Source organism: Eupeodes corollae, chromosome 2 (assembly GCF_945859685.1).
Source record: "Eupeodes corollae chromosome 2, idEupCoro1.1, whole genome shotgun sequence".
NCBI lineage: Eukaryota > Metazoa > Arthropoda > Insecta > Diptera > Syrphidae > Eupeodes > Eupeodes corollae.
Genome location: NC_079148.1, coordinates 131,647,336 through 131,662,188, shown reverse-complemented (window position 1 = coordinate 131,662,188; position 14,853 = coordinate 131,647,336). Strand labels below are relative to the sequence as shown.

Below are 14,853 nucleotides of genomic sequence, written 5' to 3'. Positions count from 1 at the left end.
CTGCTTTATAGATTTATAGGTCTATATATTTGATTGTTATTGCTCAGCATTTTAGGCCAAAAGTTAATTTTCATATGAGACTGTAGCCATTTTTTGTATAAACCTATGTCGTTTCTACTATACTTACTTTAAACAGACATTTAGACCGAAACTTTACTCCATACAGTCTACAACTCATTCTTCTTCAAAAGCGAACATTTTACCGAAGAATTGTTTTTATTAAATTTATCTTGTTTTTGTTTAACAGAATTTTTAGACTATATAGACTTTTTAAGACACTTTTGGTTTTTATGAAGCCTCATCATTTGTATTTATTTTTGTTTACAAATAAATTAAAATATACATATTATTGCAATAAATCCTTCCTTTCGCAATCCCAAATTTTGTTATCCTCTCGAAATTGTATCAAAACAAGTTCATAAGTCACTATTGTTCCAGCAACCTATTAAACAAAAATCCTCTTTAAAAAGTTAAACTTAAATTCAAAAAATTTTAAATAAAACTCACACTCAAAACTAATTTTCTAGTCAAATGGAAAAATTTCATTCCACTCAATGCTACAAGATCAGTACTAACTTCATCTGAGAATCTTTTAACATCTTGACACCATGACTCCGAAGGTACACATCTTATAAAACATTGAGGCTTCTTTGATTCATCATGAATATCTGCTGAATAAAGTGACACTGCCAACGTTCGTCCAAGTAAATATATCAATGAAAAGTAAAAATAGAGTGCATGGGCAAAGGATGGCATTTTGCTGTTTAGAAGCAAAAAAAAAGCAAAAAAATATAAAATTGTATTTAAAAATAAAAAGACGAAACTAACTTCATGCTTCTCAAAAGTTGAATACAAATGAAATATAAATTATTAGAGAACGACACCATAGTTATGACTGAGATTGCATTGTCAACATTTTCACAGAGAACGCAGAGGTTGCGATATTGAATTCGACGTTCACTCCAATACGATGAGGACATTTTCTGAAAGATACAAGAATGTTATTAAACCTTCTTAGTAGACACACAACTTCACACAATTTTCAATTCTTTCTGATACCGCCGGGAGGGAAAATCCATATGTCATAAAAACATATTTAATGTTAAACTGTCATATTTGACACATAAGAATCAAAACTTCACTTTTTGATTGCATGAATTGCATTTACCAAACTTACCATTCCCTTGTGTCTCATCATATTCTCATTTATCTGCTTAAACAGATTTGTCAAACCAATACTAACAATCATTACAAAACAATCCATATAATTCCAAGTGAATGTCATCAAAACATGCAAAATCTTTCCATACCAAGCCAACCAAACCGAATAAGAAAAAACATAAAATATTTGATTATTTGATCGAAGGAAGAAATCCTCAATGGGATCATCAGTTATTGGACAAAAATTAGCATGATGTATCAAGGAGATGATATTCAAAATATGTTCAACTGTAAAACAAACAATATAAAACAATTTATGTAAATAATCTTAACAAGTTTGAGATATTAAAAAATTACCTAAAGAAAGCATCATCGATACAAAAACAACAATATGAATTTTAGCTGCCATTTGTCTTTTTTCTAATTGCGTCACAAATCCTGGCAATTGTTTTTCTACTGCCCTCCAATTGCGCATAACTTCGGGCCAGTTCTTGGCGAGATGAAGAAAACTTATGCAAGCTATTACATTTGACACTCGAAAAATTAATGGTTCTGAAATGAGAATATCAAATACGACATTTCTTCTTTTAATAAGTTTCAAATTGAAAATTTCTTTTGTATCTATTTCAAAAAAAGTATTCCTAAATTAACACAAAATTTGAATCTGTTCACATTCGATTATTTTTAGATGACTCATTTTGACATCTCATTATCTTATTTCTGTCCTACTTGTCCCTTTATCTCAAAACCATGAGCTGTCAAAATCAAGCCTCAAAGAACACCAATGAAAAACCGTCTTAATTTTCATTTTACATTTGAAAATTAAGTAGATAAGAATGAATTAGTTTTCGAACTTTAAAATTTGAACTTGAATTTTTGTTATTGCGTTAACTTTCCACGTTCTATTCACTTCACCAATTACCGCCAATTCAAAACTAATGTTAATTTGGGATACTATCCGTGTTTTGTTGGAAAATCTATCAATAGTATAGTAGAATTTTATACGAATAACAAAAACAATATCCGTAATATGAATACTACCGATAAATGTTGAAGTAGAATCTTTCTACGGATGGGTTTTTGACATTTATACGAGTCTCGAATGGATCTTATGTGATTTTGTTCTTAAATGTTGGTACGATTGATATTGCATTTGCATCTCGATGGCTATGTTCGTTGAGTAATTGTGCATTTGGAATCATGTGTTTTCCGCTGGGGAAAAAAACCAATCTCTAATTGTTAATATTATTTAGGGAAAACAATAGGAAAGATAATTAAGTTTTTCTATTATTCCACTAAAGGTTTATCTTAGTTTAGATTAAATAAATCTATCTTCATGGTGTTTCGACCACACAAGAAGATTTAAAAATGATTAAGTTTGACAGCACTTTCTAAAATACAAAATGGTGTTTCGATGTTTTTTTGTATATATTTAATGCGCACTCAAGGGGATATGAATACCCTTATAATGATTATACACAGTGCCAGTAATTAGGAAGGAAGGAAAGGATCTGAAAGGAGATACCGATGCACATTGGTTTTGAATGTCAGCGCATTGTAATGAGTCGGAAATATTAATTGTGGTAAAGTATTTCACATTCGTGTAGTGCGACTAAAAAAGGAATCTCTGTACTTTACAGTAAGACCGAAATTTGGTTTAAGGGTAAACTGATGGGCATTCCTAAAAGAAGTATGTAGTACAAGTGAGATAGTTTGATTCGCGCTAAACAATGTAGAACTGAATAGTTCAGCACCATTTAGAATATGCTACCTACTCCATGTTAAGTTTTTTTATTTGATTAAAACAAAACTATATTTTTTTTGTACACAAACATGCAAATAAACAGACTATAACGCGTGTAAAACCAACTCCTCCATACAGGTTTTTCTTTACACATTTGGACTTGACTCCGATCCCTGACCGGAATCAAGTCTAATCAAACTCATTTTAACTCAATTCAGGTATATACAAATTTGAGAGATTAAAGCTCGCTTCAACACCATATTATGTTAATGCAGTAGTCTACGAACAAACCCCCTCGTTGAAGCAATAGTTAAATGAACTTTTTTTTATAGAATCTCAATTTCCAGATGTTTTCTTAACATTTCTTCTTAAAAATTGTCCATTTTATTCGTTTTAGTTAGTTTTTGTTTGCTAAGTTAATTTTAACTTTTAATTTTCACAAAACTTCTATTTGTGTCTTGTGTTTTTATTATTCTGACAGATCTTCTTTCAGTTGCACCTGTTTTTAGATACAAAAATTTGGCTACAGGCGATGTGTTTTCTTGGGAATTTTCTACTATACTATTTTTAGAATGACAAAAAAACACGGGTTATCTCTGATTTTTAAACCTTTAATGTTTCATTTATATTAATAAAATCCAATTTATTTATATTTTTTGTAATTTAAATTAAAGGGTGTTTTAATTCCCAGAAAATATACATTTTTTATAATTAAAAATTCAATTAGATAGGTATACAAATATTGCTAATTCTTACCAATACTGTGAAATGAAATGGATCCATTCAAAACCACATATGCCGTTAGTGCTGTATCAACTAGAACTCCTACAATGACAACTATACAATAAATCGTCCGAATACTTGACCATGAAAATGATAAATCGTTTGGACTTCTTCCTTTTACTCCTCGAACGGGCATTATGGCAAAAAATTCTGCCATCAACAACACTAAAAAAGAATACAATAAAATAATAACATGTTAAGGACGTATTTTAATTTATACAATTATAAATAAAGGGTGCGGTCAAATGTACAGCATTTCCAAAATGCACAGCGTTAAAAACTTTTACTAACTGAGTTAATTTATTGACCAATTTGTATAATTATTATGATTAGTGGAAATATAGTTTTCCGTCGGCTTTAAGACAACGCATCTTGAATCATACAGAGTGTGGCAGCAAAGGACGAAACGATCTTCCCGCCAGCTCTACGTTGACAAGACAAGGATGAGAACCGCTTGCTCAGAAGAAAGAAAAAAGCTCATTAGCAGAGTGAAGTCGAGGAGACGCAGTCAATGATAAAAATCTGGAGAGATCATTTCAACCAGCTGCTTAATGGTGATGAAGTCAACGATTCCGCCAGCGAGCAGCCACGTCAAATCCATATGGTTGACGATCTAGAGTTCCACCCACCCGACCAGAGTGATATCAAACTAGCCATCACCAGGCTGAAGTCGAACAAAGCGGCCGGTGATGACGGTCTGTAGCGGAGCTTTTAAAGTACGCTGGAGCAGCTAGTTACTAAAATTTGGTTGGAAGAAAGCATGCCCGACGAGTCGAACTTAAGCACCATCTGCCCGATCCATAAAAAAGGTGACCTTCTTCTCTGCGCCAACTACAGAGGCATTAGCCTTTTTAACATCGCGTACAAGATCTTGTCCAGCGTATTATGTGAACCCCTGAAGCCATTTACTGACGAACTAATTGGCCCTTACCAGTGTGGCTTCAGGCCTGGAAAATCTACCATCGACCAAATTTTCACTCTACGCCAAATCCTGAAAAAGACCCAAGAACATAACATCGAAACGTACCATCTTTTCATCGATCCTAAAGCTGCTTATGACAGTGTAGAAAGGAACGAACTTTACCGTGCCGTGTTGAGTTTTAGTATCCCTACCAAACTGATACGACTTATCAGGATGACGCTGGAAAATGATCGTTGCTGCCTCAAAATTGGAAGAGACTCGACTGAAACCTTTCAAACTACCAGAGGACTTTGACAAGGCGTAGCGCTGTTATGTAGCTGCTTCAATATTGTCCAAGTGACACCATCTTTCTTTCAAAAATCCACACAATATCTTGGATATGCAGATGACATCGACATTATGGGAAGAACCAAACGAGAAGTGACGGGTGCTTTCTCTAATGTCGAGTCTGAGGCGAAGAAAATGGGTCTTGACATTAACGAGGACAAAACGAAATATTTACTGTCATCAAATAGAATCGATTTACACCGTAGACTTCGTCAAAACGTGACAATTGACAGGTACAACTTTGAGGTGGTAAAGGAATTTGTTTATCTGGGCACTGCTGTTAATTCTGCAAATGACATAAGCGAAGCGATCAAACGTATAATTACCCTTGCTAATCGCTGTTTCATTGGCCTAAGTAAGCAGTTGAGGAATAAGGTATCGCGAAGTACCAAATAGACACTGTACAAAACTTTAATAATCCCAGTCTTGCTGTATGGTGCAGAAGCATGGACCCTCTCCCAGGAGGATGAAGGATCTCTTAGTATCTTCGAGAGGAAGGTTCTGCGTACGATCTATGGTCCGGTTTGTGTCGACTGGCAAAGTAACATCTGGCGGAGAAGATTTAATCAGGAGTTATACGAGCTGCACAGAACTTGCCGCTTGACAAAAAACTGCGTGTACAATGCTTAAGGTGGTTAGGGCATGTCGAGCGAATGAACATCGAAGCTCCAGCCCGTAAGGTATTCGATGCCAAGCCTGAGGGCACAAGAAGCAGAGGTAGGTCTCATCTTCGGTGGAGTGATCAAGTTGAAGCCGACGCACGTCAACTTGGTATTCGAACCTGGAGGCAGCAAGCTAGAGATCAAGTAAGTTGGCAAAAGTTATTACTTGAGGCTCAAGAGCACAATGCGCTGTAGCGCCAACTAAGTAAAGTAAAGTATCTCGAGTCATAAGTCCGACATAAAACTAAAAAATTCTGAGAAGACAGCCCTGGCTATTCACAGCAAAGAATAATCTTTTCTGACTCCGTTTGCAATTTGTTTGGAATTTTTTGTTTTGTCATTTTAAGTATCTATTTTTATTCCCAACCCTATCAGTGAAATTCAATGAATTTAATTAACATCCGTACTTAACAGAATATAATTGTTGAGAAGCAACACATTTTTATAAAACCTATACAAATTTACATTTTTTTATAATTTTTACTATCAGACTTACATCAAACATCATCATCAAACATAGACAACAGATGTTTCGAACAAAAAGAAAAAAGGGAAAATACTTCCATTAAATTAAATTTTTCTTGTAAATCGATCTATCACTCCTTTTTAGGAGGAATTACTTGTTTCCCTTTCTTCCCTCTTTTTTTTTTGTTAAATATCAAAATAATTTTGCCCATAAAAGTTTCCAAGTGAAAAAATACATCATAATAAATTAATGCCTAAATATTATACAAACATATTTTAACCCTAAAATTTGTTTAACTTTACGTCACCCATTTCCTATATTTTTGACATCCAGTCTGCCTGACAACACATTTAACCCCATTATGCTCCATTTAAAAGGTACGATTGAGTTGCAATTACCTGTCTCGTTAGTAATTTTATATTTGAGTTCAAAAAAAAACATAAAACAATTACCTTAGGCATATGAAATAGGTGTACATTATTATTTATAGTAAATTTCAAAAGTAAATGTTATTTAAGTGAATATGTCAATTAAGTCTCAATTTGACAGATATATGTAGCAAAAAATGATAGCCGCCATATTTGTTTTTAGCATAACAATAATTTTAATGATTCTTCTTTTCTTTTTAAATCAATGGATTCTTTTTTGTTCTTAAATAATACCCGTCATGTTATGAAATTTGACATAAATTATTAAGCTTAATTTATTTTGACGTTAGAGATGTCAAAACTAAAATTCACCAAAAAGCATCCAGTGAGTTAAATTATGGTGTGTTACAATTTTCTATTTTTTTTTACAAACACATTAACTACCCTTAAGAGAAATTAAGTGGGAAAATAAATCCCTAGATGTTTCTTTTTTCCACATTTTCTTTTTGTTGAATTTAAATATTGATATTCATACCGCGTGAAAAAACAAGGTTGATTATTCTGTAAAGGTATTATTACGTTACCTACAGGTATATACAAACGTACAAGTAAACGTGTTTTTCAAATCATAAACAACAAGGAGAATAGAAAATCAAATTTTGCAACAACCATAAAATAAAGAAAAATCAAAAGAAACCCATTTTTGAATTCAAAATGTATTTCCATTGTTTTTTAAAACAATCAATCATTGAATTTTATTCTACGTTCATACATACATATATACGTAAATATACAAAAATATACAAGTGTGAATTTTAAGCTATCTTTTCCTACATTTTTGTAGGGAATTCCACACCATTTACTCGGGAAAAAACAAGGAAACTCCTTATAAATTGTAAATCTATTTATAATGCGAGGCATACAAATATTTGAGAAACAAAATATTTATGAATTCTTATAATGAAATATTAAATGAGTACGAAAAAAATCAAACCTTGTGCATATACAAAATTTGTGTGAGAGGATTTTTGATTATGATAAACGACATTTCAAGTATTGAATTGTGTTGTGAATTTTGAAATTATATTTTACATGCTACGAAAAAATAAAAAGCAAGCAGAAAAATAATGCAAAAAGTCAGTTATGTATTACGTTTAATTTAGGAGATAAATTAATTTTGCATAAAATTTAGCGAAATCAGTTTCCACTTCCTAACAACGTTTTATTTTTCGAAGTGTGAAAAGCGAAATATGAACTACCTATAAGTTACAAAAAGTGAAGTGTGCTATTTATTATTGAATAAGAAAAATCCTTTTTAAATGAACATAGGAAGTAATTGCAATCGGTTCTTTTTGTCGAATTGAATATTTTGACATTTCTCGACGTTTCAAGGCCCCAAAATATTGTATGGGTGGTTTTTAGCATAGCAATTTAAAAAAAAGGTGAACATTTTGTTTAACCAAAATATCTAACGAACCAATAACGCTATCGAGTTGAATTAAATTTAATATTATATATTATGACGTGATACAAAACTAATATATTTTTGGAAAGAAATCCAACTATTGTCACCACGAATATTTTACGAACAAAAAATGATTTTATCTTCAAAATAATTGTATGCAATACGAAATAACGTTTTTGACATCTTGCAAAATTTTGAGAAAAATCGAATTGAATTGATTTTTTTTTATAAAAAACTAGCTGACCCGACAAACGTTGTATTGTCATATAAATAATTTCTAGAGAATATTTTGGTAGAAATAAATAACTTATTGTAAGTGTGCAAGGATGTCGTATATAAGTGGCAGAGATATAGAGCACTGTAAACGATAAGAAAATATTATATAGTCTGTCATTCTTTTTTATATCTTTCAATGTCCTCTTCAAAGCCTCAAGCTAATGTTTTTGTGCCATATTGAATTTATCCCACTCATTCAGCACTGTGGTCATGGATGATTATTTGAAACTTCCCATAGGAAGTTATTGTAATGGGTCCGATTTGTCAAATTGAAAATTTTAACATTTCTCGACGTTTCAAGGGCCCTAGAGTTGAAATACATTTTTTTTAGAAAGATGTGTGTGCGTGTGTACGTACGTTCGCTGCGTTTTTTTCGTCATCCATTTATAATAACTTCAAAAAAAATTACTATAGAGATAATAATGCAGAAAGATGCAGAAAGGGCTCTCAAGAAAATTGCATGGGCGGTTTTTTTAACTTAGAAGTTTAAAAAAAAGGTGAAAATTCTGGTTAACCCTAAATATCTTACGAACCAAAAACGTTAGAGACTTGAATTAAATTTTATATAATAAACTTTAACGTGATCTCAAAGACGTATATTTTTTGAAAAAATCCATTTAAATCCATAATGTTTTTGACATCTGATAAAATTTTGAGAAAAATCTATTGACAGTTTTTTTTATAAAAAATAAAAATCTAAAAAAACATTACTCAAAGTTGGTAAAAATTGAATATCGATTCAAATATCTTTTCAAAAACTTGAAATTAAGGCTTCAAACTTATTTTATTTTATAAGAAATATTGTTTTCAACATTCTGAAAATATTTAAAAAAAATTTAAATTGACAGTTTTTTTACAAAAATAAAAACATAAAAAAAAGTTGGTAAAAATTAATTTTCGACTGAAATATCTTTTCAATAATTTGAGATAATAGCTTCTAACTAATTTTTACTTATAAGAAATATTGTTTTCAACATTAGGACAAATTTTGAGAAAAATCGAATGGGGAATTTTTAAACAAAAAATAAAAACCTACAAAAAATGGTAAAAGTTGGTAAAAATTAATTTTCGACTCAAATATCTTTTCATAAATTGTAGATATTGGCTTTAAACCACTTTTATCGTTCAAAAAATATTGTTGTTAACATTCAGTAAAATTTTGAAAAAAATCGAATTGACAGTTTTTGTAAAAAATATTAAAAACCTAAAAAAAAAATGTAACGAAGTTGGTAAAAATTGATTTTCGACTCAAATATCTTTTCAAAACTTTGAAATATTGGCTTTAAATTAATTTTATCTTATAAGAAATATTGTTTTCAACATTGGATCAAATTTTGAAAAAAATCGAATTGACATTTTCTTAGCAAAAAATAAAACTCTAAAAAAAAACAATACTAAAACTTGGTAAAAATCTACTTTCGACTCAAACAGCTTTTCAAAAATTAAAAATATTGGCTTCAAACTTATTTTATTTCACAGAAAATATTGTTTTCGATATTCAGTAGTTTTTATATAAAAATCCAACAGTCCGTTTTTTCATAAAAAATAAAATCTACAAAAAGTAGTACGCAAATTTGATAAAAATTGATACGAGTACGAATAGACAAACTTTTAAGCAAGACAAATCGACAGACTGGATGGGAAGTTATCAGTGTGGGTCGCATCCCAGCCTCTTTTTTTATTTTGCACATCGCGTTTGGGTTGTTTTTAATATTTTGTGGCAGTTGAAAAAATTAATGAGTTGTTCTTCCTCCAACGAATAAAGTTGCCGCGAACGGCTAATTTGAGAAAGCACTTTTCATGACAAGAATTACTCTCGGAGCATTTGCAAGAGGCAGGACCCGTGAAAAAACTTTAGATGGCATAGGCAGCGATCGAACCCAAGACCTCTGGCATGACAGTCCAACGCACTAACCATCATGACTCGGGTACTACATCATATGCAAAATATTATTAGTAATTTCAAAATTTTTAAGAATAATTCAGCTGACAATTTTTTTACAAAACACAAAACCTACAAACCTTTTAAGAAAGACAAATCGACTGTCAGTGTGGGTCGCATCCCAGCATCGGTTTTTAAATAAATCAAAAGGGGATGTTGATATTATAAGATTTCTTATTACAAAAAATCATTGCGATGTTTTTTGAGTAATGACCATATTATTGAGTTTCTTCAAAACAAGTTCAACCGTGAAAACCAAACGGGTTACGAATAAAAAAAAAACTTTTCATAATTAAATGAAAATAGTTAAAAATAATGGTTGACATATAAATAAAAATTTGCAACACTTAAAGCTCGAAACAATTTAAAAAAATCAGTCTAGGATGTGACCAACACTAATAACTTTCCATCCGTGGCTGTCCATGGATTTTTTCTAAAACTTTAACTAAATGTTAATAACAATATTTTGTGTGAAATTAAAAAAATTGAAGGCAATGCCTTCCATTGATTTCTTAATACAAAAACCATTTGTTATCAATTATTTGTTGTTTTTGTAGGTTTTTATATTTGGTAAAAAAAGAAAGCAATTATATTTTCCTAAAACTTTACTTAAAAACTTCTAACAATATTTTGGATACGATAAAATTAGTTTATTTTAATATCTGTTTCTGTTCCCGATATTTTCAGTCGCAAACCAACATTTTTATCAACACCAGTTTTTAACAATTTTGAGTATTTTTTTGTAGATTCTTATTTAAAAAAATGACTTTTGAAATTTTCTACAAATTTAAACAAATGTTAAAAACTATATTTCTTATAAAATCAAATTAGTTTTAAGGCAATGTGTGTAATTTTACCACGAAATTTTAGTCAAAAATCAAACAAATTGTTACCAACTTTTAGTAGTGTTTTTTGTTTAGGTTTTATTTTTAGTGATTTCGATTTTTCTCAACATTTTACCAGACTTAAGAATCTTTGTTCCTTTTCTTCGTTATTCTGTTTGTAAAATTCTGTGTTCCAAAAAAATTATTTTATTTAGATTCTAGTGACCTTCCAGGTTGATAAATGTGAAACTTTTCAATTCGACAAATTGGACCGATTAAAATAACTTCCGTTTGCATTGAAAGTTTTTTTTTTTTTAAACCATTTAAGTATAAAAGATAGATAAAATGTAATTCACTGATGACAAAGAGAAGCTACATCTTCTGTCAACCTAACTACCAAATGACAAATTTGTCATTTCATTTAAAAATAGTCCCCGAAAAAAACTTTTATCATGACTTTAAGAGCGAGTATTTTGATTGTCACAGTAAAATATTAGAAGAATAAAAACCATCAAATTTCAGATCATAAGGATTTATGTGAGCTCTTAAAATTACTTCTAAGAAATCGTTTGAAAATTCAACAAAAAAATTCTACACACTTTAAAGAGTGCAAAATATTCACTTCAGTGTAACTACGCAAGGTACTCACCTGAACCTATGGCTTGATAAAAACTTCCATCATAAATAAATGACTCCTTGGTGCTCTTTCCCAAGTATCCTGCAAAAACAAACCAACAATTTTATTTCATTGCAACAAAGAAGATGTGTACTGCATACAGCATTATAATATTTTATTTTGTATCATTTTCCATCTTCTCGGGAAAATATCCTTTGAACTTTTATAAAAAAAATCCCTTTACAAGTTAACACACTTTCATCGTTACTTACTTGGTGGTACGAATTTTTTAAGATTTTCCAAATCCTTGCAACCAATGACAGGTTTATCCTTAAATTTGCCATTCTTTGTTTTGGTAAGTAAAACATCACAACTTGCTTCACCCGTGCCAATCCTGTTTTATTGAAGAAAATACAAATAAAAGGAAGTATTGTTAAATGTCTATGAGTTTATGTACAACACGCGTCAGTTAAAAGGACACGCAATTCCATGAAGCATGAAACTTCTATTTTTCTTGTGAGTATCCTTTTTTATGTTATGTTCTAACACAATGCTTTTATATACTTCTGGATTTTTTGTCTGCGAATATGTAGGCAGCTCTGAAGTCGTCCTAAGGTATTCAGCTTACGATATTTGAGTTCAACTTTTTTTATGAACTTCATCCTTAAACCCGCCGCCGCCGAACGTCACTCGCTGCCGGCCGTAGGACTTTCGGACTACAATAAACAAAATGCCAACACAGCAAACCTTCCTTAGGCAATGTTGGTTTTAGCAATAATTTTTTCTTTGACACCACGCGCAATGCCAACCACCAAGAGGCAGTTAATAATTTCAGCTATCGGATATAATCATTTGGCGTGACAGTAAAAGATTTATGCGAAAAATTAAATATTTAAAAATTTAACGCTTATGGTCTTTTTTTTATTGTTGCTTGAAAGCTGATTTTTGTAATAAGGGAAAGACTACCGTGCAAAGGCCTATAAGGATTGTAGCCCCTGTCTAGCAATAGAATTGCCTTGCATTATAGTTCAGGTGTTTTTTTTTCCTAAATAGATGAAGGATAAAATAAAGAAACTCTGGGGCATGCGTTCTTTTTGTCGACACTTTACTCGTTCATACATATTTAGATGTGTCATATCAGATTGTGGCAATTGTGATTTGCTTATTATGAGCACTTTGAACTCGAAAAAATTCAAGGACAAACATGTGTACATGCAAGAAGAGAATTTGCAAAGTTGTTAATAGAGCACTTAAATACATGTACTCTACAGTTTTGTATTAAGGAAATTATCTTTGACATTTGAGATCAATCATACGAAACTTTGAAAGCAGAGCTATCATGTGGCAAAGGTTTAAAAAAGAGTCTATAAAAATATGTTAAGTTTAATAATATGTGTTTGTGACACACTTTAATTTTATTCACACTGAACACATCGAAAACATTGACAATTCATACAAGATCTTAAAACAAATGCTCATTTTAAATATCAAAGCATTGAATTTATTTATAACGATAGAAATGACGTTTTTGACCCTCCGAAATAGGATTAGATTACAAAATGTACACATTTGTACGAGCGCATTTTTTTAGAATGAAATTGAATTTTCATTTTTGTTTGTTCTCTATCCAGAATTATAAATGTTATTTTGTGAGTTATATTTGTAATTTCAATTTTAAAATGAGTGACAGTTCTGCTTCTCATTTTCCTGGTAGTTCTCTTACCGAAACTTGCAACAGTTTTATACGTTCAAGTTCGAACTCAACATATCCACAAGGTCTAATCACAAAGGAAAAGCTACAATGGGCTCTGACATATTTAGCAAACAAATAGCTGCAAGCTCCCCCAACTACAATTTGAAAGGAATTTCCAGATTTCTATACCTACCAGATCTTTTTGGGAGGATAGGACATTCTTGGAGGATGAGTCAATCCACTTTTACACAGATGGCTCAAAAACCAAAGAAGGGGTTGGTGGTGGTGTGTACTCTGAACGACTGAAATTAAGTCTCTCATTCCGCCTTCCCAATCATTGTAGCGTGTTCCAGGCGGAACTTTTGGCGATTAAGGAAGTCTTGTCTTGGCTCAAAGAAAACGTGATATCAAAATCTGATATCCGTATTTTCTCCGACAGCCAGGCCGCTATCAAATCTCTGGACTCTGTCTCTACAAACTCTATAGTCCATAACTGTCGAGCATCTCTAATGGAAATGGCGCAGCAGTTTAATATTTACCTCTGCTGAGTGCCGGGCCATAGAGACATTCCAGGTAACTGTAAGGCAGATGAACTCGAAAGGAACGGTACAGTACAGCCCATCCTACCACGTTTGGCAAGTACTGGCATACCAATCGCTACTTGTAAACTGCTACTAATGCAAGACGCTGCGAGGAGGGCAGGCACCAGGTGGACCAACATCACCACGTGTCAAGCCACAAAAAACATCTGGCCAACACTGGATTTAAAACGTTCAAGGTGCTTGCTCTCTCTAAGCCGATCGCATATAAGCTCTATAATAGGTGTCATAACCGGACACTGTTTAATAGGAAAGCACGTGACGAGACTAGGCGTATTCTCAAATGACTTTTGCAGGAGCTGTATGGACGAGGAAGAGGAAGAAACGGTTCTTCACCTTCTCTGCACATGCCCTGCTCTAGCTCGAAAACGCAAGAATTACCTAGAAGAATTCTTCTTTAACGATCTAAACGATCTAAATCATATCAGTATAATCAGCCTCTCACGTTTCGTAAGGAACTCTAGCTGGTTCCATTGAGCTTAGGAGGAAGCCTCAAGATTCATGTGGTATCACAATGGGCCATTAAACTGGTCTAAGTGTGTCCTTTTCCATCTTGGACAGCCACTATAACCTAACCGAACCTAACCTCTGCTTCTCAAAAATTAAGAGAAGTTTGTAACTAAATTTTAAACAAGAATCGGAAACAGAAAAACGTCAAATTGACAATTTGCTTCTGAATTTGAAATTATAATCGGAAACGGAAGAACCCAAAGGCCTTAATTTACTGTTTGTATCTCACCCCAAATTGACATAATTGACTCCATGTAGATTTGACATTTCTTTGATAGAGTAAAAGTTATAAAACTACAGATGATTTTTAATGACAGATGACAGCTATTGTTTGTAAAATGTATCTTATATATATTTGCATATGTTGTAAATATTGAACACATTTACGCAGTTTGAAAGTTCTTTTATATGGCTTCGTTCAACCACAACAGGCTAGAATTTACATACAAAGCTGTCATCTCTCACTAAAATCTATCTGTTGAAAAGCTTAACAGG

General features: G+C 31.9%; 1 protein-coding gene across 1 annotated transcript; it reads right to left on the bottom strand.

The window, feature by feature from the left end:
- Positions 1 to 279: 279 nt before the first annotated feature.
- On the bottom strand, positions 280 to 12,337 carry LOC129944286 (gustatory receptor for sugar taste 64f-like). The gene is made up of 9 exons (XM_056053632.1): positions 12,121 to 12,337; positions 11,829 to 11,950; positions 11,590 to 11,658; positions 3,662 to 3,853; positions 1,519 to 1,713; positions 1,178 to 1,449; positions 829 to 983; positions 508 to 760; positions 280 to 442 (listed from the first exon to the last, which is right to left on the bottom strand). Exons 1-9 carry the CDS (start codon positions 12,216 to 12,218, stop codon positions 347 to 349), a joined length of 1,452 nt encoding a protein of 483 aa, XP_055909607.1. The 5' UTR covers positions 12,219 to 12,337; the 3' UTR covers positions 280 to 346.
- Positions 12,338 to 14,853: the final 2,516 nt, after the last annotated feature.

Excerpts from the sequence above, each read along its gene's own strand:
- LOC129944286 (XM_056053632.1), bottom strand. The coding sequence starts at position 12,218 with ATGAAGTTCATAAAAAAAGTTGAACTCAAATATCGTAAGCTGAATACC. Across the intron at positions 11,951-12,120 it reads CGCAGACAAAAAATCCAGAA|GATTGGCACGGGTGAAGCAA; the intron begins GTATATAAAAGC and ends TCAATAAAACAG. Across the intron at positions 1,450-1,518 it reads ATCGATGATGCTTTCTTTAG|TTGAACATATTTTGAATATC; the intron begins GTAATTTTTTAA and ends TTTGTTTTACAG.